The sequence below is a fragment of the Trachypithecus francoisi genome, unplaced genomic scaffold (assembly GCF_009764315.1).
Source record: "Trachypithecus francoisi isolate TF-2019V2 unplaced genomic scaffold, Tfra_2.0 Lachesis_group21, whole genome shotgun sequence".
NCBI lineage: Eukaryota > Metazoa > Chordata > Mammalia > Primates > Cercopithecidae > Trachypithecus > Trachypithecus francoisi.
In genome coordinates this window covers 21787552-21808529 of record NW_022681467.1, presented here as the reverse complement: position 1 = coordinate 21808529, position 20978 = coordinate 21787552, and the positions used below count along the sequence as shown (strand labels likewise).

At 44.1% G+C, this 20978-nt stretch overlaps 1 protein-coding gene across 12 annotated transcripts in view; it reads right to left on the bottom strand.

The window, feature by feature from the left end:
• SLC23A2 (solute carrier family 23 member 2) overlaps window positions 1–20978 on the bottom strand; it is a 150114-nt gene that overhangs the window by 59135 nt on the left and 70001 nt on the right. For 8 of the 12 annotated variants that reach the window (XM_033185711.1, XM_033185713.1, XM_033185718.1 and 5 more), the window contains 2 exons: window positions 20006–20170; window positions 18368–18627 (listed from right to left, as the gene is read on the bottom strand). In XM_033185711.1, the coding sequence (XP_033041602.1) occupies window positions 18368–18475 (108 nt within the window). In that variant the 5' untranslated portion in view covers window positions 18476–18627; window positions 20006–20170. The remainder of the gene's footprint in view (window positions 1–18367; window positions 18628–20005; window positions 20171–20978) is intronic. The other 4 variants (XM_033185712.1, XM_033185716.1, XM_033185720.1 and 1 more) reach the window with 1 other exon arrangement.

The following is a 20978-nucleotide window of genomic DNA, read 5'->3' as shown; positions in this document are numbered from 1 at the left end:
AACTCCTGACCTCAGGTGATCCACCCACCTCAGCCTCCCAAAGTGCTGGGATTATAGGCATGAGCCACCACACATGGCCCAAATAACTAGTTACAGGCCACTGACACCCAGAACACTACAAAGGAAAAGATTTTTACACAGGGTAATATCAAGGAAAACACGCATGTAATAAATATTAAGGTAACTGTATATATGGTTGACAGTGCAACTACATTTAAAAACTACAGATTTAAAAAGTATACAAAAAGTTCAAATTCCAGCATTGTGAAATACACTAAAAGCAAGCAGAAGACAAGTGATGGCCTAAGAGAAAATACAGTGTAGCAGATACAAAAAGGGTCGGTATCAATATTCATAAAAAACACCTCAAACCAATAATAAAACCATAACAATTCAATTCATCCCTGAGAGGTCTAAGGAAAAAAGATGGAGATGAAATGGGCAAGGGCTAGGAATATATCATTCATAGAAGAAAAACATATGTACAATAAAACACATGAAAAGCTGTTCTATATCATTTTAAATTATGGAAATAATGGTTAAAATTTTATTTTTAGAAAAACAAATTTAGAGAGAAACTTAAAAAACGGAATCAGGTGTTGACCAAGGTATGGGAGAGAGTTACTCTCCTGTGTTCTTGGAGAGAATCTGCTCTTGGTGGAATGCCTTCATGGAGGGATAATTTGGCAATGGGATTTAAAACAGGTATTTCTGTGGATCCAGCAATTATACTGATAGAAGCTTATACCCTAGAAATATCCATGAAGGTAATATGTAGGTTCAAGGATGATCACTGCTATAATTTATGAAATACTGAATACTTGGGGACAACACAAATGTTCATCAAAAAGACACGGTTACACTATTATACACTCATTTAGAGGAGATATTCAGCCATTAAAAATAATAAAGCACCAGACACGGTGGCTCAGGCCTGTAATCCTGGCACTTTGGAAGGCTGAGGCAGGTGGATCACCTGAGGTCAGGAGTTCGAGACCAGCTGGCCAACACAGTGAAACCCCGTCTCTACTAAAAATACAAAAATAACCCAGGCATGATGTTGCATATCTGCAGTCCCAGCTACTCAGGAGGCGGAGGCAGGAGAACTGCTGGAACATGAAAGGAGGGGGCTGCAGTGAGCCCAGATCGCGCCATTGCACTCCAGCCTGGGTGACAGAGCAAGACATCAACTCTAAATAAATAAATAAATAATAAATAAATAGCTGGCTGACAGAGCAAGACATCAACTCTAAATAAATAAATAAATAAATAAATAGCTGGGTGACAGAGCAAGACATCAACTCTAAATAAATAAATAAATAAATAAATAGCTGGCTGACAGAGCAAGACATCAACTCTAAATAAATAAATAAATAAATAGCTGATGTGCTAATTTAAAACAAACAAAACTTCCAAGAAATACTGTTTTAAAAAGTCATAAAACAATAAGCCTAGAATTATCCCAACTGAGCTAAAAAAGAAAATTGTAATGACCTCACCACTTGTCTAAAAAGGACAGAAAAGGATACAGGAAAATCACAAGCAGTAGGAAGGTGCTGCCTTAGGGACAAGCGCAGCAATAGCAGACACCTTTCATTGTTTTCCTCCCAACCCTTTGTAAGTGTTGGATCTTTTACGATCAGGAAGTATTTGTGTTATTTGTATACTGCTTTTTTAAAACAGATAATTTTTTTAAAAAGACATACTCCAAAATGCTAACAGTGGTTGTCCTTAATTGGTAGGGCCATTTTTGCCAACTTTTTCCCCTTTTTATATTTTGGTAATTTCCCAAAATGAGTAAGTACAATTTATTTTGATAATAGGGAAGAAATTTAAGACTAAAATCCTAGCAGCACAGCTTGGATTGAGGAGGTCCACAGGGATTCCCAATTCATGTATTTTTGTAGTCAAGGAAATCAGGGCAGTGAAAAATCAGGTTTCTCATTCAAGGTCATACAGATTACAACCCAGGTCTAAAGTAGGTTTTTAAGTATGCCAGAGAGGCCAGGCGCAGTGGCTCATGCCTGTAATCCCAGCACTTTGGGAGGCCGTGGCAGGCAGATCACCCGAGATCAGGAGTTCGAGACCAGCCTAGCCAACATGGCAAAACCCCATCTCTACTAAAAATACAAAAATTAGCTGGGCGCGGTGATAGGCACCTGTAATCTCAGCTACTCGAGAGGATGAGGCAGGAGAATCACTTGAACCCAGGAGGTGGAGGTTGCAACGAGCTGAGATTGTGCCACTGCACTCCAGCCTGGTCAACAGAGTGAAACTCCATGTCATAAAATAAAATAAAATAAAATAAAAATAAAAAGTATGCCAAAGATCTCAATTAATCAGTACATACTCATACAGAGCAGAATTCTCTTACATTTCTTCAAATAAAGACCTGCTTTTAAAATTATTTCTCAAACATGTAACAGTTTTTTACACAAGCCAACTGAGTTTGTGGAGCTGGTTTGCTTTTAAAAACTGGCTGCTGGGAGGATACACATTCCTGGCCAAGTTCAGGTTCACAAGATGAAACTCTTAAGAGAGAACTGTGCTCCAAGTCATATCGCAGCAGTGCTCAACCCACTGAGAAGCCAAGAGCAACACGCTCTCAGGATGAACTCTCTTAAAACACGGGTTAGTTACTAAATCATCAGAAAAACCCAGATATGACTGAAAGTCTTACTCTAGCCAAACTAACCTTCAACTGCATTTATCTCGGGTTGCTGCAGGGAACAGCAACTTTACCAGTATGGGGTTTCCTTTGCGGGAGATGAAAATGTTTTGGAACAAAATGGAGGAGGCTATACAACACTGTGAGTGTGTAAAATATCACCGAATTGTTCACTTTAATTTCATGTTATGCAAACTTCACCTCGATACATGAAAAAAAAAAAAAATCGTCTGTATACATGGCACCAAGAAGATAGATTTTGGAATGAGTCAGCAATTCCTACTGCTCCCCTGACATATTCCATTTCCTACTTATACACACCAAATAAGTACAGATGATCCCCAACTTACAATTGTTAAACTTAGGAATTTTTGTCTTTACAGTGGTGCAAAAGTGGTGCGTATTCAGTAGAAACTGTCAAGTACCCATACAACCACTCTGCTTTTCACTTCAGTATTCAAGAAACTGCAAGAGATATTCAACACTTTACCATAAAATAGGCTTTGTGTTAGATGCTTTTGCCTAACTACAGGCTAATGTAAGGGTTCTGAGCACATGTGAGGTAGGTGAGGTTAAGTTATGAAATGCCAGTAGGTTAGGTGTATTAAATGCATCTTAGGAGTGTAACTCTGTTGTAAGTCAAGGAACATCTGTATTATAAAATGCAGACACTCCGAAGCCTAGAAAAAAAGCTCACATATTCATTCATTCAACAAATTGTGGTTGTATCTCAGGCAGTGAGAATGCAGTCCTGCCTCCCTGCAGGAGCTCAGTCCAGACTGAGTGCCCCGCCAAGGAATTCTGCTGTTACACAGGAGGCAGTCAGTAGCCACAATGAAATGCCAAGAGCAGGAGTGCCACAATCAGATGCTTGCACTGGACAGCCACTCAGTGCAGCAGGAGAGTGGATGGGTGGGGTAAAGGAATGACTCTTTGGCACACGAGGAGACAGTAGCTGGGCCAAGGTGTTAACGGCGGTCTGGGGAAGACGGTCAGCTTCAGGGGAGAGCAATGATGTGGACTTCATGCCCTCCGAAGATTGTCTGGATCGAGCTCTGTGGTGAGTACAGGAGACAGATACCATCACAGCACAGCAGGGGGTATGGGGATAAAGTGTCTGGGCTCCTGTCTGGGTTTCTCAGCTGGGAAGCTGGGTGGACGGAGGTGCCAGTCCCAAAAAGACTGGTGGAGGTAGGGGTGGAGTGTTTGTAAGCCAATTCAAAATGTGTTTGACCCACAGAAATCATCCGAAAAAGGAAGCTTTACTTTGCCAGGCTAGTCCAGGAAGTTTATTTAACTGTAAATGCTACTGACCTAGATAACCTACGGTTTGCTCAGGTCCAGCTGTCCCTGGGGACCTCAGAGCCCAGCCTCCCCCTGCTACCCTCCTGTTGCACAGCTGAGACGTAGCTCTTCTCTCCATGCGACCCCTATCCTCTAAGGAAGCCCGTAATTAGATGGGGACACCAGCTGGAAATGTTCTTCTCTTACTGGCTGGTCTCTGATCCGTTTGCGTGCAGGGGGCTGCCTAAATGATTCTTGCCTAAATGGGTCTTACAGATGAAGAGTTCTACTGCAAGTACTAGTCTATTTTACTAGTATTTTTTCCTTTGGCTTATTAAAATAGATATTCTAATGGTCTACTTTTAATGCAAAATTTAATTTTAAAAATCAAACGGTAAAACTCAATTCTTGAGGACTGAATGTTTTTATGGGAAAAGGATTAAAACGTTGATGGTAGTATCAAAGCTTCCTATTTTGGAACTTGTAAATATTATTTTAACTGGGAAATAAAACACGTCTTGGGAAGCTTTCTAAACTTAATAAAGTCTGGTTTTCTTTTGGGTAACTAATAGATAACAGAAGAATCTTGGCATCATTCACCTCAGGAAATTGATCAAGTTTTTATAAAAATACCAGCAGATTAGTATAACCCTTTTGGGAACAAGATGTCCTTTCGGTCGGGCGCGGTGGCTCAAGCCTGTAATCCCAGCACTTTGGGAGGCCGAGACGGGTGGATCACGAGGTCAGGAGATCGAGACCATCCTGGCTAACACGGTGAAACCCCGTCTCTACTAAAAAATACAAAAAACTAGCCGGGCGAGGTGGCGGGCGCCTGTAGTCCCAGCTACTCCGGAGGCTGAGGCAGGAGAATGGCGTAAACCCGGGAGGCGGAGCTTGCAGTGAGCTGAGATCCGGCCACTGCACTCCAGCCGGGCTAGAGCGAGACTCCGTCTCAAAAAAAAAAAAAAAAAATGTCCTTTCTTCTCCAAAACTGTCTTAAACTAAACTCATGGCCTTAAGTTTTGTCTCTTAAACTAATATTGTACAATCACTCAATTAGCTATGAAAGGAGGCTTTCTCTGCCTAACCAGATTTTGTTTGTCTCCAATATGCAATTGCATTTGCATTGTACTTATTGAACAATGGACACATTTCCACACTCAGAGTCAAGTCTTACACTTTGACTTTGACTTTGAGTGTGGAAATGTATCCACTGCTTAATAAATACAATGTCTTTTTTGCTTGTGTTTTATTTCTACTAAACTAAGACAATGGTATTAAAGCACTTATTTCTAAACAGTTCTCCTGAGATGGTCAGAGGTGTAGGAAGCAGGAGTGACAGAAGTCATTGCCTAGGGGTGTCAGTATCACAGCAGTGCCAGGCAAAACTGACAGCTGTATGTGCCCACATTTCTCAAGCAGAAGTGACAGTGCATGTGCTGCTTACTGACACCTGTCAAGCGGAGGGCACTGGAACCTGCGAAACCCCACACCTCCTATGAGTGTGTTCAGAACTCAATTTCTCACTTATTCAGGATGTGGTCATAATTCATCCACACTGTAACATGTCTGGCCACTAAGAAAACCCCTTTATACTAAGCCAATCACTTTCAGAATAGTAATCGTTCCCCAAATTTCTGCTTTCTATTCTTTTAACAGAAAGGTAACACACACTGTCATCAATCCCTCTTCTCAATGCGTGCACACACCATTATTTCCTCTTGTATCCAAATCTACTCCACAATTAAAATGTGTTTTGAATACAGAATAAAGATAATAGATTAGTGTTTCCCAGCCTTTACTCCAAGCTCCTTTACTATGAACATGAAGACTTCCCACCTACTTTCAATATTATTAGAAATTTCAAAATTAACCACTATAAAAAATAAGTTCAAGTGAGTATAGCACAACATATTCTAAACACCCGAAGCTTGTCAATCTTAGATTACATCATCTCTAAAAGATGCGGCAGCAGACAGATCTAACATGATGCTAGCGACCTTGCATCTGGCTCATGCAGCAAAGCCTCTAATTTTGTTTTCACTGCCTCTTCCAACAGGACGGCTCCTGTAACTCCCCAGTGCAGGTGATGCTGCTGGATGGCTCGGCCTCCACCACTTGCCTGACCCAGCCTGGTCTTCTTAGGGCCACCTTCTTCAGAAGGCTAAGGCTGTGGCAGCCAGAAGCACCCTGGGGGTTCCAGCTGCATCTCACCTGTCCCCCAGCAGGGTGACAAGAGGAGGCAGAAGGAGCCTTACCTCTCCCCGTGCCGGCCCAGAGCAGAGCTCGGGCGGGTAATGTGTCTGCCATGGCCCACACTGAAACACTCTGCAATGTGTGTTCCTCCCACACCCCAGGCAGGTGGTGCTGTTGGCTGCTACTGTCTGCCTGGCACATATTCATGCCTGGCACTAGGCTGGGCACTTCAAACATCTTCCTGCTAGGTGAAGTTTCTAAGAGATGTCCCTGGGGATTCCGTCCCCAGATGGATTCAAGAACAGATCCGGAGGCCACGCAGCACATGACAGCACTCCACCCGAAGCGGACCGCCCTCTCCCATTCTTTCCAGCTGCTAACACATTACAGATAACAAACCCATGTCTCTACAATGTAAAGAATATGGAAGGAACACAAACCCAACAAGAAAAGGGCTAACACCCCAATAGGAAAATGACTAAGGAAATAAACATGCTTCCTGAACAGTGAAAAGATGCTCAACCTTACTCATAAGAAGATAATGCATTAAAACTGTGATGAGAGGCGAGGTGCGGTGGCTCACACCTGTAATCCCAGCACTTTGGGAGGCCAAGATGGGCGGATCACTTGAGGTCAGGAGTTCCAGACCAGCCTGGCCAACATGGTGAAACCCCACCTCCACTAAAAATATAAAAGTTAGGTGGGCATGGAGGCTCGCGCCTGTAATGCTAGCTACTTGGGAGGGTGAGGCAGAACTGCTTGAACCTGGGAGGGGGAGGTTGCAGGGAGCCGAGAACATGACACTGCACTCCAGCCAGGGCAGTAGAACGAGACTCCACCAAACTATGAGAAAACTCTTTCTACTTACTAATCGGGCAAAAGCCCAGTCTGACCATATGTTCTGCTGCCAAGCATGCAAGAAAACAGGCATTTACACATTGCTGATGAAATTCCTCAACAGAGGGCAATGTGGTGAGTAGCCCCCTCAGCTTACCAAGGCACATCCCTTCTGACTCAAAAATCTCACTCTTGGAAATCTATCCTGCAATTACACCCAAGTGAAACAACGTATGTGCAAGGTTATTCAGCGCAGTGCTATTTGTAATAGCAAAATATTAGAAACAGTCTAGATGTCTATCTGCAATAATTAAATAAATTATGGTGTATCTATACCATGGATCGCTTTGCAGTTATAAAAAACAATGAACATAATCCTTATACACTGACACAGGTACACAGAACACCATCTGTATATCAGAAAGTGAAAAGAGCAAGAACGGAGCTACGGACACAGATCTGTAGATACAGACACTTCTTTCTACAACAAAAGCTGCTCCCCCTAAACAGAGACAGAGGAAACATCTCCCTGTCCTAGGGCTACCAGTAATGACAGGCACAGATCTGGCTGGTGGTGCAGCTGGTTCTCCTTCTATTCCCTCAAATTGCTATCGGATCCAGGGATTTTCTCTGCAATTGTTCTGTATGACGCAGTATCTTTGATCACCAGTATTGCTCTGCAGGAATAAAGGGGCTAGGGAGAAGAACAGACACAATGAAAGAATATAAATGGCCAAGGAATGCTGGCAGAAGTGTTTAACTTCACTGAAACTCAAAATTAGAGCAATCAGATACACTAAGGTCAGTATAAACTAGGCTGTCGTTTATTATAGCAAAGCATTAGAAACAATCCAAAGTCCCAATGAAAGTAGAAAAGTTAGATCCATGATTTGCTATATGTCACAATTACAAGTTCTGTTTCTAATAATATTGAGATGCCATGATATCATACAAAGTCAAAGGCTTTGGAAAGCAGATTGTGCATTGATGAGAATTTTATAGAAGAACACTCAAACACTTGTTTTAAATCTCTGGAAAGAAATACATCAAGGCTGGGCACAGTGGCTCATGCCTGTAATCTCAGCACTCTGGGAGACCATCACTTGAGCCCAGGAATTCGACACCAGCCTAGGCAACATGGCAAAACCCCATTTCTACTAAAAACAGCAACAATAACAACAACTAGCGGGTGTGGTGGTACATGCTTGTAGTCCCAGCTACACAAGAGGCTGACATGGGAGGATCACTTGAGCCCAGGAGGTCAAGACTGCAGCAAGCTACGATCACGCCACTGCACTCCAGCCTGGGTGACAGAGTGAGACCCTATCTCAAACAACAATCATAACCAAAAAACAAAAGAAAGAAATACACCAAAATATCAGCAAAATATTTTCTGTTACTAGCAAAATAAGAGAAAGTGTCGTTTTTCTGGCTAGTGAGATTTTAAATTATTTGTTTTCCTCATTTTACCATTCTGTATTTTCTGTAGTGAACTTATTTCTCTTGTAAATGGAGAAAGTTACACAAATAGTGAAAAAGGGACAGAAAATGAACACATGAGAACTATAAAAAAGAGGCAGTAAAAGAACGTATCAGCATTCTTGCTTCTTCCATTTCACCCCAACAATGTATTTTGACCCGTAAAACCTAGGGAGAACTATGGATGCTTAAAAACATCCACATTAAGGGCAATTTAAGGGGGTGGGGAATGTGACAACTGAGTGATTACTGCCTCGAAACCTCCAATATCGTATCTTCCTCCTCAAGTACTTTATCAAATCCTAGCAGGAATGAACTTTTTTTCCAATAGAATTATGGGCTTAGATTATGGTAAAGAAATCAGTCTGAAATATTTTATCTCTAATCATTAAAACCAAGAAGCCTGCCTACCTAGCTTAGGCAAATAAAAGTTAGTGGGGGTGGGGATTAGGAATTTAGAAGTGGGGATTCACCTAGAAGAAAGGAAATCTGAAGTAGTCCTGGAAATGCAAAAGGCACAGGCAGGAATAGCAAGACCCCATCTTGAAGGGAAGGAGGCAGAGAGGGCGGGAGAGTGGATAAGGAAAAGAATATCTTACCATGCACAAAAATCTTCACTTGCATCCCATCGTTTTGATGTTTTCATTTCAAAGCATACATTGGCATATTCCTTTTCTAACACTTTTTCCCCTCAACTTACAAATTTCAAAAGAGAAAAGTGTGCTCATTTTGGTTGTTCCACTTCAAGCTGTTAAGGGCATCCCCCGCCTAAATCATGGCCCTTATGCAGTATATTAAAACTCTCATCTTACAGAAACAGGAGAATTAAACCAATTCCCTGGGCCAACTCCAGGAAACAGTCTCTCTTCATCCTTAGGCCCTTCTCGGAATCATAGTCAATCCCAAAATCTATTATTCTTACAGAAAGAACATTTTCCCAGACAATTACTATTATCATCCAATTGAGCCTTTTCATTTTAAGAGCTAACTAAGTACTCCAAATTCTCTATTTAGGGATGTACAAAAAGGAACTTCACAGCACCCGCTACTAAAGTCACAAGAACAAGGACATGTTCTGGGCTTCCTTGCTTGGTTTTTAGAATAAAAGTATTTGCACCAAAAAACCTTTTGCCTTCTTTTTACTGCTGAAAATGGGCATATTCAAATCTGTCATCATATAGTCAGGGGTTTAGAGGAACCGAAGCAGCCATTAAATGGTTTCTTCACTGTACCTCCCTACATCTTTCTGCCAAGGTCACTTGTCTTAAGAGAAGGGACGGGAAGGCAGAAGGGAGGGAAGGGAAACAGAAAAGGAAATAAAGCAGCATGGGTCCCTGGTCCTGGTGGCTGCCTTCCTCCCCTCTGCTCCAGGGCATCCTCACATCCCCCCATCCTTGCACAGCGCAACTCTGAGCCACACCACCACTCTGTCCTGCTCACCTCCTGCCTGCTAGGCACACCCATCAGGACACAGCCCCACAGGTCCCAGGCCTCCTCCTGAAGCTCTTTCCAGGAGTCTCTTCCAGGACAGCACCTCGCCCCTTCTTTTCAAAGCTCTTGGCCACACCTCCAGCCAACCCTTCCTCCACTATGGCTCCTCCCCGCCCTCCTCCAGAGTCAGAATTTCTCCTGACATACTTTTCAAAGCCTGGAACGGGTGTTTCTTTCTGTAGGGACTTGCTCCCACCCTCATCCAGCCCAAAAGCACAGAGACCAGGTCTGCTCTAGAGCCTGGGGGCTTCTCCCACCTCCACAGGGCAAGCACCGAGGACACAGCCGCTGTCAGCACACCTGTCCTAGGGCCACCAGCTCCTGCCTGGCCTCCTGCTTTTCCTCTTTAGCCTACTCCCCACTAGGCAGAGCATGTCACATCTCTGCTCAAAGGCCTCCAAAGGTTTTTCTCAGGCCAACATCCTGGTCAGGCCCACAAGGCCTATAGAATCTCTGGTCAATGCTCACCCTGCTGGAGCAACACCAGCACCCGACTGCCATGGGGCCTTTGCCCTTGAAGCCCACACACAGACTTCCCATAACTCCTCCAGGACTTTACTCAAAGGCCGCCTACTTGGTGCAGCCTTTCCTGGCTTCCTGAATTTTCAGCATCCATACCGCTCCCTTACCTTTTTTCCCCAGTGTTTGTCAATATCTAACATCTATACATTTGACTTATTTCTATTGTGAGTTGCCTGTCTCCCACACCAGAATGGAAGCCCTGTGGCCAGGCGAAGTGGTTCCCGCCTGTAACCCCAACACCTTGGGAGGCTGAAGCAGAAGGATTGCTTGAATTCAGGAGTTTGAGATCAGCGACATAGTAAGACCCTGTCTCTACAAAAAAAAAAAAAAATTAAAAATCAGCTGAGCACAGTGGCATGTGCCATATTCCAGCCACTCAGGAGGCTGAGGTGGGAGGAAGGCTTAAACCCAGAAGGCTCAGGCTGCAGTGAGCCATGATGATGCCACTGCACTTCAGCCTGGGTGATAGAGCAAGACCCTGTCTTAAAAAAAAAAAAAAAAAAGATGGAAACTCAGGGATTTTTGTCTGTCTATTTATTGCTGTTCTCTAGAGCCAGACCCGTGAGTGGCACCCAGTTCCTACTTTTAAAAGGACAAATTAATGAATGGTTTGCAGGTTATGTATGATCACTGTCTGACCTCACATTCTATTTCTCACTATTTCCCTCCCTGATTTATTTTTCTTCACAGAATCAGTGGCTGGCTGCCACAGACTGATATATTTACTTGTTTCTTTACTGTTTTTCTCCTCCCACCATCACGAGGAGGCCAATTCCAGGACAGAGCCTCACACAAAGCAGGTGCCCAATAACCATCTGCTGAATGGAAGGATTCCTTTCCTCCACACTTTCCAGGTCAGGTCACTATCGGCTCACACCTGAACTGCATAAGCACCCTAACTTGCCTTCCTATCTCCAGACCCTTCCTGCCCCAGCACCCACTGCAGGAACTTCCTACCCCAAAACGAGCGAATTTACGATGACCTCTCCTCAGCATCACCGCCGCTCATCTCCACCTCCACTGTACTCTGCACTAAACATGCGCCCTGAGCAGGACACTGCCACGCCCACCCTCAGCTGAGAGGCCCTCAGTCTCCCTCCTCTTGACCTGCTATACCTAGACATTTTTTAGGAGTTCCATGTTATCTCTCCTGGGAATGCTCATCTGACCGGCAAGGCCTACCCCACAATACGGCTGGGCAAGGGTCTCACATGGACACTATCACAGCACCCATGTGGAATTCAAAACCTAACACTGATGGTATGCTGGCTGTCTTGCCATATGTCCCCCACTGGGCTGTAAGCAGCTGGTTACCAGACACATTAAATCAACGGAGGAACATGAGGCTGTGGGCTCTTCCCATTACATGTTCTGAAGAACACACATCCAGGGAAGATGAGAAGTGGTCGGTTCTTATGAACACCCACGAGTATTTCTCCCATTCTCTGGTAAGACTGAACCTCATAAAGTTACTCCTCAGTCCATGCCACTAATATCTCCAGACAGAATAATCTACTCTTGATACCCAAATATTCTCACAAAGGCTGTTAAAGAAGCTTAAGGAAGCTTAAACGCTTTCCCTGACTCTGAATGATGACGCGCTGAAACAACAGGCTGTGTGTGTCACAGCTATGCCTGTGCTAACAGGAAGCTTGGGCTGTTAACTGGGCTTCCAGGTTTAGGTGGTCCAAGAACTGCTGAGCAAACACACAGCCTTTTTCTGGTCGTGCTTCCTGTCTGTACTTTGGGATCAATGTCCCTAGGGTATGATCGTTCATCAGGACTTGTTTTTCTTTTTTTTCCTGGTTTCTATTTCTTGCCATGGGCATTCACCTCTATTTAAGCATTTCCTAACACAAGAATTTGCCTAACTAGAGTCCTGTGGGATAAGAAGATCTTTTGCTATGTTCCCCCTATTTGATATAAACTCTGACCACATGATCTAATTTCCATGGGTCCTGGGGTTTGGCATGTCTCTTGTTCTTACTTTGACCTAGTGGACACTCTACTTCTAAGTATGGATTTGTTCTTTTTCTTTGTAAAATGTTTGTGTGGGTGTTTTGTTTTATTTTGTTTAAAGATCTGGGAAATGCCCAGGCGCGGTGGCTCACGCCTGTAATCCCAGCACTTTGGGAGGCCGAGGTGGGCAGATCACAAGGTCAGGAGATCGAGACCATCCTGGCTAACACAGTGAAACCCTGTCTCTACTAAAAATACAAAAAAATTAGCCGGGCATGGTGGCGGGCGCCTGTAGTCCCAGCTACTCGTGAAACTGAGGCAGGAGAATGGCCTGAACCTGGGAGGCAGAACTTGGAGTGAGCCAAGATCGCGCCACTGCACTCCAGCCTGGGCGACAGAGCGAGACTCCGTCTCAAAAAAGATACAGGAAGCACTCCACTCATCCAACACAGGATGCCTAAGAGCATCTCTAAAGATGAGATCCTTATCGGCCACACACCCCCGCCTCCCTTTCCAGGAGACACCCTACAAGCCTGGTTCTCAGGAACAGCCAGATTTGGTTACTGGTGCCCAACCTCGCTGCACTCCACCACACCTTTATCTAGATGCCTTAACAGCTGACAGCCTAAAGCCCAGCTTTGGATTCTGAGGAAAACGAGGAAATAAGAGCCAACGTTTCAGCCTCGCAAGGCCCTAACCAGCAAGCAGAAATGGGCTAACCACTAGCGACGTGTGGCTATGGAGTGCTTGATGAGTGCAACCAACAAAGCGAATTTCAGGTTTCATTTAACAGTATTTAATTTAAATGTAAACAGTCACATGTGACTAGCAGCCATGATGTTGGACAGCACAGATCCAGACAAAAAGATAAAACCCAAAGCTGTCATGCTGGCTATTCTTCCATATTTACATTTGCAAAGGCCAGGATGAAACAAGGCACTATCAGGCGGCAATGTCCTGGCATGATCCTCTCAGTCACTCACCTGTGGGTATCTCCAACAGTGAGAGCCTCAACCCTATCTTCCTCTGCCAGCTTTGCCTGGCAGCAGCACCCTCTCACACGGATCAGTCACCACCCACATGAGCCGTCACAGTGAGTCTTTACAGCTCTCCTGATCTCTGTGTGCACCAAGTCCCACACCCCCAGTGCCTGCAGGCTCCAGGAGCACCACAGTTCAAATCCACAACTTCTCAAATAAAACCCATCGTCTTCCATCTTCCCCAACCTCCAAACTTAAGAGTTTTCCCTAGACTTCATATTTTCTCCAAAGCCACCATACACCCAATCAGGTTCTTATGTATAAAATCTTGATGGGAATCCGAAACATCTCCTTCTTTGGCCCTCAAAACCTCCTATCATCTCTTCTATCAGCCTCACCTCTGTTCTTACTATTCCCACGCCTTTGGTATCTCCCAGACCCACCAATTCTTCCTGTCCTACTCCACTGCCCCTGCCTCCAACCAGCTGCCCCCACACTAATCCCATCCATCAGGCAGTGGGAAGCAACTCACTGGAACTGAGCCCGCTCACCTTTTTCCTGTCAATGGGCAAATCATTCAAAATGGTCTTCTACTTTAAAAGTTGACTTAGGGTAGCAATTTCACTAGTGATTAAATACGGGCAGTACTGTGTTCCTGTTCTTATTTATATATATTTTGGAGACAGAGTCTTGCTCTGTCACCAAGGATGGCATGCAATGACACAACTGCTGACTCACTGCAGCCTCGAACCTCTGGGCTCAAGCAATCCTCCCACCTCAGTCTTCCGAGTAGGTAGGACTATAGGCACGCACCACCGCGTCCAGCTAATCTTTAAATTTTTTGTATGAATAAGGGTCTCGCTATGTTGCCACGGCTGGTCTGGAACTCCTGGCCACAAGTGATCCTCACGCCTTGGCCTCCCAGAGTGCTGAGATTACAGGCCTGGGCATCCACATCCAGCCTATAACATATTTTCTAACAAAACTATCCACAACCCAAAACTCCATCCCACGAACTATTCCTTTGTGAACATTCTTTGATGAGGTTTTGTTTCCCTGTTTTCCTTCTTTTATGTAATCGACTTCATCTTGAGCTTTAGAAATTCAGACTAAGGCCCATCTTGGCATCCCTGATGCCAAATCATCCTGGGAGCTCAAGTTTGGACTCTGCCACCTCTATCTTTGGCATCTCTCTCCTCCCAGCAGCTCCATCCCATGATTCCAACTCTGTTCCTACTCTTTGTAGTTCAATTTAGCATAACTTTAAAAACTATTTTCTTCCCCTTTTAAGGCTTCCTTTTATAGCCCTAGACTGGGATAAAAATTCCGTAACATCCTTAATTAAATGGCTCCACTGTTAAATCAACTTTATAATTAACATCATATTTACACCCAACTATGGCTTACATCCACATTCCCAGCTCCCATATTCTCACAAGGACTCCTACTTAGGTTGGATCTGGAAATTAATGCTTTGAGCAGTATTCCTTCCCAACCCTGCCCTAAAAAATATAACAGGGATAGAGGGAAAAACCTCAAAATAGGCAAGCTTAAAAAGAAAAACATTTCCACACACAAGAAACATGTATGGGCTGGGCACGGTGGCTCACGCCTGTAATCCCAACACTTTGGGAGGCTGAGGCAGGTGCGTCACTTGATCTCAGGAGTTCCAGACTAGTCTGGCAACATGCAGAAATGCCATCTCTCTCAAAAAAAAAAAAAAAAAAAAAAAAAATAGCCAGGCCCAGTAGCACACACCTGCAGTCCTAACTACTCAGGAGGCTGAGGTGGGAGGATCACATGAGCCAAGGAGGTCAAGACTGCAGTGAGCTGTGATTGCTCCACTGCACTCCAGCCTGGGCAACAGAATGAGACCCTGTGTGAAAAGAAAAAGAAGAAAGAAAAAGAGAAAAAAACACTTATGGAAAAAAATGGGGCTGACATTGGGACCTGCTGGGCTGAGCCTGGAAGCCCTAAGTCAGGCAGCCTCGGCTCCAGCAGGGGAACAAGGTGGGGGCTGAACCGGGACAGGCAGGCTTCCCCCACTCTTCCATGCCATGGTTGGTAACCCTGGGGAAGACAATGAAGGCTCCACCCTAGGGTCTGCCTCTGGACTGGATCCATAATGAGAAGACACAAACCCCACAGGAGCAGAGAAAGAGATGGAATTCCCAGAAGACTCCAGATGCAAAGAGAACTAGGGAGGGACTTCATAAGTATATGAGGGTTCCCAATGATTTAAATGAAGTCACATTTAAAAGAAACGCATATATACAAGAAATTAAGGGCCAAAAATAGGCAGAAGTTAACCGAATAAAAATTTTAGAAGAAGAATAATATTGCAATAAAAATTCAACACAAATACATGACTGTATACAAAAAAATAAGTAAACTGGAAAATACTGAAGGATTCATCCAGAAGGCAGTGCTGGAAGAGGATACCGAAATCATTAGAGAAAGCAGCTAAAAAGAAATGAGGACAGGCTGGAAGGTTGGTGTATATCATTCACAGAAGTCCGTGTAATAGTGGAGGGCAAACTACAATTATTTCCAGATGTACAAAGACTAAGATGGTGACCAGACTATTAGTGTATCTTAAATGAAAAGCAAACTAAAAGGGAAGAAAAAGAACACAAGAAACAACAAGGAATGAGGAAGCTGACCACATATAATGATGAATTCAACTGCTAACGATAAAATACTACAAGCTTAACCTAGAATAAGTAAATCTTAAATTCTGGACCATAATGACAAGGCAGGTGGTTGAGAGATGCTCAAGTTCTTGTCCCCAAAGTGAAGGGAAGTGAGAGTGAATCATCTCCTGGGCTGTAAGACAAAATAAAGTCACAAAAGAGACGAGGCAACCCCCATGCATGAAACTTTCCCATTCACTCTTCAAGTTGATCTAATTTAATCTTGAACAACAACTTGCCTCTTCCCCTAGAAAACCTGTGTCAACCCTAAGCCTTCAACAGTGAAGAAAATCCAGTTTCAAAATTTTTCATTATAGGAAAAAAGAAAATAGTAATGCCAGTTGTAAAATTAAACACCTGAGAATACAATTAAAAGAAATAAACAAATAAATACAGTGTGGATGAAAGTAGTCAATCAATGTACTTAAAGATGCCATGTTTGGCCAGGCATGGTGGCTCACGCCTATAATCCTAGCACTTTGGGAGGCCGAGGCAGGTGGATCATCTGAGATCAGGAGTTCAAGACCAGCCTGGCCAACGTGGCAAAACCCCATCTCTACTAAAAATACAAAAATTAGCCAGGCGTGGCAGCACGTGCCTGTAGTCCCAGTTGGGAGTCCCAGCCTGTAGTCCCACTTGGGAGGCTGAGGCAGGATAATCACTTGAACCCGGGAGGTGGAGGTTGCAGTGAACTGAGATGGCGCCACTGCACTCCAGCCTGGATGACAGAGCAAGACTTTCTCTCCAAAAAAAAAAAAAAAAAAAAAAAATGCCATGTTCAAGCCAGGGTTGGTAGCATGCATCCATAATCCCAGCTACTCGACAGTCTGAGTCAGATGGCTTGAGCCCTGGAATTCAAAGCTGCATTATGATTGCATCACTGCCCTCCAGTGTAGGCAAGAGTAAGACTCAATCTCCAAGGCAGGAGGATTGCTTGAGCTCAAGCTCTTAAGTTCAAGACCAGTCTGGGCAACATAGGGAGACTTTGTCTCTACAAAAGTAATAAAAAATATTAGCTGAGCATGGTGGCAGGCATCTGTGGTCCCAGCTACTTGGGAGGCTGTGGTGGGAGGACTGCCTGAGCCCAGGAGGCCTGAGCCTTAATTGTGCCACTGCACTCCAACCTGGGCAGCACAGTGAGATCCAGTCTTAAAAAATAATCCTGACACCTCTGTAGATCCATCTTCCCTCAAATGTCTTACTGTTGATTCCTTTTATCATCAGGCCATGGGGCACGCCGATAGTTTCAGACGTAACATTGATAATAATAACTAATCTTGAAACCAGGCGTGGTGGCTCATACTTATATTCCCAGTGCTTTAGGAGGCTGAGGCAAGAGGATCGCTTGAGCCCAGAAGTTCAAGACCAGCCTATGCAACACAGCGAGACCCCATCTCTACAAAAAGTATAAAAAATTAGCCAGCTGTAGTAGACTACAGGCTGCACACACCTATAGTCCCAGCTACTTGGGAGACTGAGATGGGAAGATAGATTAAGCCTGGAAAGTCAAGGCTGCAATGAGCTTTAAGGGCGCCACTGCACTCCAGCCTGGGCAACAGAGCGAGACCTTGTCTCAAAAAAAGAGAAAAAAAGAAAAAAAAAAAGAAGAAGAAAATCCTAGAATACTATTCTTGCCATTAACCACATCTCCAATAATAAGAGGAAAACATCTTGAGGCAAGATCTCTCTAAAGAGCATTTTTCTGTTTTTAAACCAACCCATTATAGTTAACTTTATACAAATCATCATCCTATATCTGGGAAAAAATGTTCTTACTGAATATAAATGAATGTGTATAATCCACCTTATCTGACTGCTATCACTTATTCAGATAAAAGCATCTTTATGCTGGACACTGCTACTGTAATACATATGGACAGTGGGGTTCCAAGCAGTAAGCCATTCATCCTCCCAGCTTGCAATATGAGTGTGATGTTGGGTTGCACATTTCCTAAGAGTACATTTTTGAAGATAAAATTAAGCCTTCAACATCCTCCAGGACACAGGAAGCAATGGGCTAGATTTAAAATGTTAACAGCAATGCATGCTTCCTTCCTGGAGTTAATCCCAGCAGATGACTCCAGGCTGAGAGCACAGCTAAAACCCAAGAGTTAGCCCAAAGACTATCTCACATATAAAGTATTTGGTTTGCAAATGCCTTTACTTCACTGAAAACATAAGCATTAAAGCCAATCCTATGTCGATTCCATACAGAAACTACTTTCAAGAGATTTAAGAAAGACAGGGAATATGATTACCGGAAGAGTGAAGAAAGCAGGGTGCTTTGCCTCGTCTTCGTATTTGCCTTCCGTTGAACTTCCAGCCTCCATTGATTTGGATGTGGTATTCTTACCAATACCCATCATTAAGAGAAGCGAGTAGTTTGCACAGCCGTTGGAGAGCAGCTGGAAGTGAAGGCTTATTTAAGCAAGAAGCCCAGGATCAGCCAGGTCTTCTAGTGCCTGGAGCCCCCGATTCTCAGGCAGAGATGAGGCCCGCAAACGGCATCTCTTAGCACCTAGAAAAGAAGAGCACAGCCAAATCACCCCAAAGCATGAAAACAACACAGGCCACGCCGTCACTGAGTTTCCTGCACAGAAAAAAAGTAATACTACACATTATCCCCAAGCATCCAAAAAATACTTTACCTAAATACAGTTTTCAGGTACCCACTCCTTCATTCATAGTCACCCACTGATTCTGACTGCCCACTAGAGACGGGGACCAATAAACCAAATAATCAAAAATTTCACAATACTAGGGAGAAAAAAATAGCTAAGGTACTTCTTTGATATGCATATGGTTTATATCTCATAACCCAGCATTACCTAATAGAACTTTCTACAATGAGGGAGACATTATATATCTGTCCTGTCCAACAGAGTCATGTGGCTACTGAGAACCTGAAATGTGCTTAGTGCAAATGAGTCAGTGAATTTTAATTGTATCTAATTTTAATTGAAATTTAAGATAGCTACTTGTAGTCTGTGGCTACTATACTGGACAATGCAGATACAGCCAATTAACCATGATTAGACAGGCATTAAAATAATTCTAAATTCCCTACATGTGCCCAATTAAAAGCAGGGTAAGATACTCAAAAGCAGTAAAAAGAAGAGGTTGCCGGGTACAGTGGCTCACACCTGTACTCCCAGCACTTTGAGAGGCTAAAATTTTGGGAGGTAGGTGGATCACTTGAGGTCAGGAGTTTGAGACCAGCCTGGCCAACATAGTGAAACCCTGTCTCTACTAAAAAAAAAAAAAAAAAAAGGCCGGGCGCGGTGGCTCAAGCCTGTAATCCCAGCACTTTGGGAGGCCGAGACAGGCGGATCACGAGGTCAGAAGATCGAGACCATCCTGGCTAACACGGTGAAACCCCGTCTCTACTAAAAAATACAAAAAACTAGCCGGGCGAGGTGGCGGGCGCCTGTAGTCCCAGCTACTCGGGAGGCTGAGGCAGAAGAATGGCATAAACCCGGGAGGCGGAGCTTGCAGTGAGCTGAGATCTGGCCACTGCACTCCAGCCTGGGTGACAGAGCGAGACTCCGTCTCAAAAAAAAAAAAAAATTTAGCCAGGAGTGGTGGTGCATGCCTGTAATCCCAGCTACGAGAGGCTGAGGCAGAAGAATCACTTGAACCTGGGAGGTGGAAGTTGCAGTGAGCTGAGATCGCACCACTGCACTCCAGCCTGGGTGACACAGTAAGTGAGAATCAGTCTCAAAAGGAAAAAAAAAGGAGAGGGCACAGAGGATCCCTCCAGGGAATGGCATACATACAAGGAAACATGCCTAGCTATACCCGAATTTCTATACAGAAAAAAATAATGCAAACAGGTAGGGGTGGGAAGGGGAGAGCGTATCCTCTGGTACTCCAATTAGGGTGACATCAGATCTTACCACCAATTATCTTCCCACCAGGAATAAAGAATCCAACCAAGCTGTGCTGTAAACGTGAGGACAGGCCTGCAAGTAGTTTGGAAATACAAGTACAGAACTTGCTGTTCAAGGAACTCTTCATAGGATACTTCGTTCAATAAATACTTTGGATGAGCCAGGGGAAAACTGAAATGTAAAGAAATAAAAAAGGGAAAGAATTACACAAATTTTAGAGTTCAGCAATCAGAAGGCCAAAAAGGAAAATGAAAGAAACCACTGCCAGAACATGAAGTTCCGTAAGTGAAATATAGAGAGCTAGGTACACACATCAAATTCTTCCGGGGTGGTCATTCTCATTTGCATATTCATGCACATTTTGCATTTTCATTCACATGCTATCCATATTCATTTAAAGCAGTGGTTCTCAATCCAGAGTAATTTTGTCCTGCAGGGGTCATCTGGCAATGTCTGGGGATGTCTTCGGCCATCACAACTGGGGGAGAGCTATTAACATCTAGTACGTAGGGGTGCTGCTGAACATCCTACAATGCACAGGACAGATCCCACACCAAGATTTCAGGAGGGCTGAGATTGTGAAATCTTCGTTTAAAGACACTTCCCTTCTCCCGAGGATGGCATCCCAGATGTGCCATGTTGATTCTAAGGACAAGATCAGGTCCTCCAAGGGATACACTTGGCAGTTAGAGGAGCAGGAACATGCATATAGCGAAGCCCACACAGAAGCACGTCTATGGGACTTACTCCAGCTTGGTCATTTTCTGGCCAGGTGTGGTGGCTCACGCCTATAATCCCAGCACTTTGGGAGGTCGAGGTGGGCGGATCACCTGAGGTAGGAAGTTCAAGACCAGCCTGGCCAGCATGGTGAAACCCCACCTCTACTAAAAATATAAAAATTGGCCGGGCATGGTGGCGGGTGCCTGTAAGCCCAGCTACTCAGCAAAATGAGGCAGGAGTATCGCTAGAACCTGGGAGG